The sequence below is a fragment of the Electrophorus electricus genome, chromosome 7 (assembly GCF_041902795.1).
Source record: "Electrophorus electricus isolate QZ-2024a chromosome 7, ASM4190279v1, whole genome shotgun sequence".
In the NCBI taxonomy this organism is placed as follows: domain Eukaryota; kingdom Metazoa; phylum Chordata; class Actinopteri; order Gymnotiformes; family Gymnotidae; genus Electrophorus; species Electrophorus electricus.
In genome coordinates, this window is record NC_137503.1 from 33,446,504 (window position 1) to 33,455,000 (window position 8,497).

Genomic DNA, 8,497 nt, shown 5'->3' on the forward strand with positions numbered 1-8,497 from the left:
TTGAATAAATCACTTAAATATCTGTCACAAAACATTTGTCATGAGGAATAGCAGATAAATGGCGAATGTGTTTTTGTTTGGCTGTTGCTTGGTTCGGTTGCGACTATTACATTGCACATCTCAGGTCAGTGATGTAAGCTACCGATTAGTCTACATTTGTTTTGGTTAAATCGATCTTACGTAACTATTTGTTTTACTGATAGTTTGGGCGAAGTATTTCACATCTGACATTGGCTACTTTTGTGCGTTTTGCTTTCAAGATAAGGAAACAAGCAACAGCAGATAATTAAGACCACTTGGACGAAAATGATTTATGCTCTTTTATCAAAGTTGCAGTCTAACAATGAACGTGATATCTCTGTACCACTGAAGCACGAACAATCTAGTGAACACCTTTCTTTACAGCAACGGCGCGTCTTTGACGCTTTTACGTGACTTACTAATGTTTCGTCCTCAGGTGTGCGTGAGTTAATTGTCGCTGTTCGCCGTTTCTCTTTATTGTTCTGCTTGGCGGGGGGTATCTTGGAGACGTCCTCTTATCGGTCTCGTAAGTGGCGTTGGAGAGTTATTCGTAAAAGGGACAGGGGAGGACCGGCTCGCGAAGCAGGGCGCGAGGGGGTCTGTGAAACGTCAGAGACAGCGCAAAGCCTTTGCCACGTAATTACGAGCGCCTATTAGGTCGATCTTCTCTCCCAGGGGTCTCAATTTTTCATTTACCCTGCCGCGTGGGCCCCTACCGCGTGCCAGCGAACGCGCCGTTTGAAGTGCCAGCAACTGCGTTCCAGTGTGTGTGCGTGCGTGTGCTGTTCGTTTTGGAGCGGAGGAGCGAGCTAGAAAGGCGGCGGCGTGTCCAGCCTCCTCGCGCTCACAGCCAGCCCGCTTTACAAGCGTGCGCATGTGTTAGGCATCGCCACTTGGGCAGACGGCGCTCAGCCTTGAACGTGCGTTAACGAGTGCGCGGGAGTAAAAGAACTTTCCTCGGGAAACTACGCCAGAATCGACCACGGAAGCAGAAACGCTTCGTCGCGAGTTTCGTGTCCGCGTGGAAGCGGATGGATGAATACGCAGCGGAGGAATTACAGCGGACTCGACCGTTTCGCGTGCAGTTCCATACACAGTAAACAGCACTGAAAACCGTGCGGATTTGGGATCCGTGTCCAGCGTCTGCAGCGAATCTCGAAACAAAGGCGAAGAGAGTTTTGGCGGCAGGGATTGTTATATTTTTGTTAGCCTATGCAAGGAGCAGCTCGGCTCGCCTGTCACCATCATCTTCATCATCATCATCATCATCATCACCATCATCAGTGCAACGTTCTTCTCCCCAGTATCCCATTTGCGTCATGACTTCTAGCTATGCCCATGTAATGGACAGACGAGCAGCGATACCCAGCAGACTGGACAGTCCCATTACAGCCAACCTGGAAAACCTGCAGGCCAAGAAGAACTTCTCGGTCAGCCACCTGCTGGATCTGGAGGAAGCGGGGGAAATGGTCAGCGCTCAGGCGGACGAGAGCGTGGGCGAAACTGGCAGAACGATGCTCGAGTCCCCGGGCTTAACCAGCGGCAGCGATACCACGCAGCACGAGAGTAAGTGGCTTTCCCCGGGGTGTCTTCACGACACCGACGCTATTATTAACACCTTAGTACAGAGCACGGCCGCTGTTATTAACGCCTTAGTACAGAGCACGGCCCTTGTTATTAACACACACAAGCGCAGCAAATCCACCCTAAGGCTCATACTAGAATCGAGGAATGAACTCGAGCAGTGTGTGTCCTTCTGGGAGTGTTTTTGAGGAAGTCGGGCAGGAGATGTGTTCCCTTTAATGAACTGGTGAGGATACCGTTCTTATTTATTAACGGCGATACTAAAACGTCTTTGCTTGTTTCCAGTTTTTACACCAAACAACCCGTGGCAACACATTTAACAGGACACTAACACACAACTGACACAGTTTAGAGGAAACTCAAATTCGCCTCTAAGTCCATTTCAGGCGTTAACATTTAATTCTTGTAATAATAATAATAATCACTGTGTGAGTGAAACGGTGACTTTAGTTCTGGCGCGTTTCTGTGTTACGAAGAGCTGGCAAAAAGCGGAACGTTCATTCGCCATTCTTTAACCGTTTAGTTTCGGGTGTAAATAAACAACTATTCGAATAGAGAGGATTCACAGGCGATTATTAAATAAAAAATGAAGGCAACAGTGTACTGGGTAAATAACCAAACTGGACAGTGTGATCAGTCTAACTATTCACAAATCAACGCGTTCACTAAAACAAAATATTCTACACCAAGAGCCCGCATCCATCTTAGAAACATAACATAACATAAGTCTATAATTAAACATAAGTCTATAATTACCGGATTAAACTGTTTAGTATCGATTCTTTTATATATGGTCTAGTGTTTTTGGGCGTACACCACTGGCGGTTACATTTAAGGTTTAAAAACAAAAAAGGGCCGATGTTTTCTCTCGATTTTTGTTTTTGCTATTTCATTTTTATTGTCATTTACGTAATCTGTTTTTTAAAGATCGAAATGTAACCTATAGGTTATAAATTAAAATGTGAATGTATTGCTTTTAGTCACCTAAAATTAAATAGTGGATTGTATAACTTTGAATGGACAAAATCTTTAATTTTAATAACATAAATATATAGTTATATAGACATTACAATTTTTTCTCTTAAAGACATGACTTGATATTGCTTTGCTTATAATGAGCTCGAGAAGGTTTTTTTGAATGCGTATGAACCCGAGTCATGGAAGCACAGCTGTACTGCGAGATGTTTAAGGGCTGAAATGTTCTCATTCCAATATTAATTTCATCCCCAGAGACTTTAGATCTGCGAAGCAAGCCTATATTGGCTATCTGAATCATTTTTGCAATCTTTAGGCTAGTCTGATATTCTAATAGTGTGTTCTTATACCGCGAGACAAATGGACCTGTGTGGAGTTATGCGTGTTGTTTTGTAATAAACGTTTATTGAAATGACAATTAAAGCAAATGAGAATTCCACAAAAATTCGCTTCAAAAAGTCTATGTTATGGTTTAATTTTTTAAACGTTCCCTATACTCACCCGACGTATGGTGAATTAGCGTAAATGATAGTACCCTGTATAAACGTCTAATCTTTTTCTAAAGGTTAAACAGTTTAATGTTATAGACACTCCCCCTTACGTATTTAAAGTTCTCCTTCACAGTGTGAAACTTTATTTTATTAGCGTGGATTTACACTAAAATGCTGTGTTTTCTAGTTAACCTTTCTCAGATAGGTTCAACATTGGACCTACCGTGTGTTTAGTTTGTTTAAGGGCTACGTTTGGGCCACACTTCGCCGGCTACTACCATGTACATATGAAATATTCGCTTGGCAACCCTCTAGACAGTAAATTACCACACAAACACACGGCAGTGACTAGCATTATAGAAAACATGCGGGCCCAATTTACCCTGGAAAAATAGCCAATGAAGTGCAAGCGTTATAATTGCGCTGGCCACCGGTCAGCAGCATGTTATTAAGTGTAGAGGACACATCGAGTGTTTTACTGTTTTGTGTTGTTTCCAGTAACTCTCTTTCAGTCCAGCAATGTCGATGGACAAATCTTTACTACCTGTAGGGGAGGAAAAAAAATTGTATGTATGTACGTATGTGTGTGTGTGTGTATGTATTTATGTGTGTGTATGTGTGTGTGTGTGTGTGTGTGTATTTATGTGCATGTGTGTGTGTATGTATTTATGTGCGTGTGTGTGTGTGTATTTATGTGCGTGTGTGTGTGTGTGCATGTGCGTGTGTCTATGTATGTATGTGTGTGTGTGTCTGTGCGTGTGTGTGTGCATGTGCGTGTGTCTGTGTATGTATGTGTGTGTGTGTGTGTGTGTGTGCGTGTGTGCGTGTGTGTGTGCGTGTGTCTGTGTATGTATGTGTGTGTGTGTATGTATGTGTGTGTGTGTGTGTGTGTGTGTGTGTGCGTGTGTGCGTGTGTGTGTGCATGTGCGTGTGTCTGTGTATGTATGTGTGTGTGTGTCTGTGCGTGTGTGTGTGCATGTGCGTGTGTCTGTGTATGTATGTGTGTATGTATGTGTGTGTGTGTGTGTGTGTGTGTGTGTGTGTGTGTGTGCGTGCACGCATGTTCTCTTTCATGTGTAATTATAAGTGACTATCCCAAACTATACATTTTACTCAGGCTTGTAGCTGATCCCTTTGAATAAAACTCCATCAACGGAGGAAAAACCTTTTAAAAGGTTCTCACATCCGCCCATGTGATGAACCCAATCACAGAAGTGATGTGTCTTAGTGGAGCACAGCCCAGGCCCAGGGTATGCAGGGCTCAGAAAACTATAAGAAACAATCAGCTTTGTGCATGGGGTTGAAATATTGTGACTTAAGCTGTCTATAACAATACTGTGAACATGTGAATAATTTGCCAGTGAATTTGGAAAATCTGTAGGTTACTAAAATTACAAACTGTATCTTATGGTCTACATGGTAAATTGACAGAGATGAAAAACATGTAGGAAAGGCTGGTATTGGAGGAGTTATGGGTAATGGAGGAGTTATGGGTAATTGCAAGTCATTTGCTTCATAACATTTACATTTACATTTACATGTACAGCATTTATCAGATGCTCTTATCCAGAGTGAATTACTAAAGTGCTTTGTCATGTACTCATAGAGTGTATCCTAGCCAGTACAGTGCTCATTACTAAGGCAGTCTAGCCAAGGCAGAGTAGTAAACATTTATAGTCCTATTCAATAATTAATATGAACATATGAACTCATATACATATACACATACCCTCAAAGTCATTTATTGTTCAGAGTCAATATTCTTTTCATGATTTTATCAAGCATTCAAGATTTACACCCAAGAAAAGACACTAAAGATGAACTTACCGGAACATAAAGAACTGGTCTGTTTCTTTTTTAACACCTCTTTATTTCATCCCGTATCCATGTCATCATGTAGCCTACAGCATGCTGTCATGGTAACAACAGGCCTCCGGTTCAAACTGAAGTGTATGTGTTTATTCGTCCAACACTGCCCCAGCAGGAGTGTATCGACCGCTGTCTCACACCGGCGCTGAAGACAGGCCGTGAGCCTACAAACGTAGCTATCACGTTACCATCTGACAGACCACAAGACTGCCGATTCACAAATCAAAGAGCCCTGGTAACATTCATGTGACGTGTGTGTGTGTGTGTGTGTGTGTATGTGTGTGGCACAGATGAACAGCTCAACTCCGAGGAGAAGAAGAAGCGTAAACAGCGGCGAAACAGGACCACGTTCAACAGCGGGCAGCTGCAGGCGCTGGAAAGGGTCTTTGAGCGCACGCACTACCCCGACGCTTTTGTGCGCGAAGACCTGGCGCGCAGGGTCAACCTGACTGAGGCCAGGGTGCAGGTGAGCCCCGCCCACCTCGCAGACCTCTGACTGGGGGCCCATGTCCGTGTTTGCCCAGAGGTGAAGGGCCCCAGCTGATCCCAGGTCAGCGCCAGGGAGTTGAAGGCAAATGCGTCCTAGCTTGTAAATGAAAATCATAGACGTTATTACTGCATGCAGATCTACGGTGTCTGAGACCAGATACGCTACAGAGAACACCATCTTTCAGCTAAACGGCGTGCGTACCAGGAGATGTGATAGTTATTAAATCACATATCTTTTGATTTTAAACCAACATAATTCCAATTATTATAAACCCTTCCAAAAAGACAAATATGAACATCTGTCTGTCTATGCCACAAACAAAGCCAGCAGGCCTCTTAAAGGCTCAACTGTGGCTCTTAGCGATTCTGAGTTTGTTCATTCCGAGAAGTGTCCTGACCACAGTGGCCTGAAAGACTCACGCATGCAGACACATGCTGAAGAGACTCTCTCAGTCCAACAGCACACCATCCAGCTAAGAGACGCTCTCCATATGTAGTTAGGAGAGGCCTCATCAAAAGATGGGGAATATGCCCATTTATAGATCAGAGAGAGAGAGAGTGTGGGAGAGAGAGAGGGAGAGTATGAGAGAGAGAGAGAGTGTGGGAGAGAGGGAGAGTAAGAGAGAGAGAGTGGGAGAGAGGGAGAGAGAGAGGGAGAGAGAGAGAGGGAGAGTGTGGGAGAGAGGGAGAGAGAGAGAGAGAGTGGGGGGAGCGAGAGAGGGAGAGAGGGAGAGAGAGAAGTAAAGCAGGCAAAAACACATCTGCGGTTAATGTGTCCCAGAGAGGGCGAGTGATTTGGAGAAGCTTTGATAAAAGCGACTTTGAGCTCATTCCTGGGGCGTTGTGTAAGCGGAGCCTGCGCCTCCACCAGGCCAGCTAACTACGGCCATGGGGGGGGGGGGGGGGACAGAGAGAGAGAGAGAGAGAGAGAGAGAGAAGGAAAGAGACAGAGAAAGAAAGAGAGAGAGAGAGAGAGAAGAGATCTGGCTCCACTGCAGCTCACAGCAAAGCAAGTGCTGATACCCCATGGATATCACTGTATAACTACCACTGCGTGGACATCATTGTATAACTACCACTGTATGGACATCACTTTATAACTACCACTGCACCATGCACATCACTGTATAACTACCACTGCATGGACATCACTGTATAACTACCATTGCACCATGGACATCACTGTATAACTACAACTGCATGGAAATCACTGTATAACTACCACTGCATCATGGACATCACTGTATAACTACAACTGCATGGAAAGCACTGTATAACTACCACTGCATCATGGCCATCACTGTATAACTACCACTGCATGGACATCACTGTATAACTACCATTGCACCATGGACATAACTGTATAACTACAACTGCATGGAAATCACTGTATAACTACCACTGCATCATGGCCATCACTGTATAACTACCACTGCATGGACATCATTGTATAACTACCACTGCATGGACATCACTGTATAACTGCCACTGCACCATGGACATCACTGTATAACTATAACTGCACCATGGACATCACTGTATAACTACCACTGCATGGACATCATTGTATAACTACAACTGCATGGACTTCACTGTATAACTGCCACTGCACCATGGACATCACTGTATAGCTATAACTGCACCATGGACATCACTGTATAACTACCACTGCATGGACATCACTGTATAACTGCCACTGCACCATGGACATAACTGTATAGCTATAACTGCACCATGGACATCACTGTATAACTACCACTGCATGGACATCACTGTATAACTATCCCTACCATGTTGTCTCACTAGAGTTGCTCAGTCTTGCAGGGTGAGTTGAGGCTAAGGAAACCCCCGGAAAGCAGCACATCTGTGTGTGTTGTCAGGCTGCACAAGAACAGCTCTGGCAGTACAACACCAGACAAAGTCAGTAAAGACTTCAGAGGATATTGAATAAAATTCTGAATGCCTCTAAGGAGAATTACACCATTTTCACTAATGGGTTAATTATGATAAATACAGTTATTTGTAGACACTCTGAATAGTTTTTAATTGTTTGTGTGTAATGCAGTAATATAACAACACAGATATATAATGTCATAAAATGATACAGTCTAACAATAACAATTATATAACCTGCATATATGTTGCATTCTTCTCTGTGCTGAAACACGATTCAACCTTACACTATAACTCAAAGCTTCATGCTTCTAGAGACTGAATCCATTCTTGTTATTTTCTGAGATCATTCTTTTAATTCATTTCTTTTTAAAAAAATTATTTATTTAATTTTACAAATTCCAATTACACATGCACTGGAAAGAAAGCTCAGTTCCAAGCATCCTCCGTTACTCTACTGCAATATTGATTACCTCTACATCTCTTACTACAGTATGCTGCAGTATACATCTGTCTCCTTTGTAGATAGTTTGCCTGTGGGGTGTATCAGTCATTGTGTTTGTCTTTTGCACCATATCCAGGTTCTGATCAGTGCCGTGGAAATAACTGTCTCCCGCTTTGCGTCTGCGTAGGTGTGGTTTCAGAACCGCCGGGCGAAGTTCCGCCGCAACGAGCGGGCTTTGCTGGCCAGTAAGAACGCGTCTCTGCTCAAATCCTACTCGGGGGACGTGACAGCGGTGGAGCAGCCCATCGTCCCGCGGCCCGCCCCCCGCCCTAACGACTACCTATCCTGGGGTAGCGCCACCCCTTACAGGTACCCGTCACCTCTCAGCAGTACCAGCTCTGCCCCTCAGGCACCCTGAGGTTTCATATCCTCCCGGCGTGTAGCTGCTGACTTCTCCATGGATTTAACAGAGTCTTTCAACCACTCTCACCATTCCTACTACTTTGTTGCATTCAGACTGTTTGGTTAATTCATCTTTATATTTTCATAGAGCATAATATTCACACCCTCTGCTCCTGTTGAAGTGTTTCGAAACTCTTTAGTAGTTTTAGACTTTTTGTGCAGCTGAGTGGAATAACTAAAATGGGCCAAATATTGAGCCGGTTCTACGTGTCTGCTGGTAGGGGTGGGTGTGACCCCTCACTGTGAGGTGATAATCAGAAAACAAACC

General features: G+C 44.0%; 1 protein-coding gene across 5 annotated transcripts in view; it reads left to right on the forward strand.

Moving 5' to 3' along the window:
- The first annotated feature begins 420 nt into the window (after positions 1 to 420).
- The window catches only part of prrx1b (paired related homeobox 1b), a 10,250-nt gene continuing 2,173 nt past the window's right edge, over positions 421 to 8,497 (forward strand). The window contains exons 1-3 of one of the 5 annotated variants that reach the window (XM_027015911.3): positions 421 to 1,587; positions 5,231 to 5,406; positions 7,955 to 8,136. In XM_027015911.3, coding sequence (XP_026871712.1) covers positions 1,341 to 1,587; positions 5,231 to 5,406; positions 7,955 to 8,136 — 605 coding nt within the window. In that variant the 5' untranslated portion in view covers positions 421 to 1,340. The remainder of the gene's footprint in view (positions 1,588 to 5,230; positions 5,407 to 7,954; positions 8,137 to 8,497) is intronic. The other 4 variants (XM_027015908.3, XM_027015909.3, XR_003411026.3 and 1 more) reach the window with 4 other exon arrangements.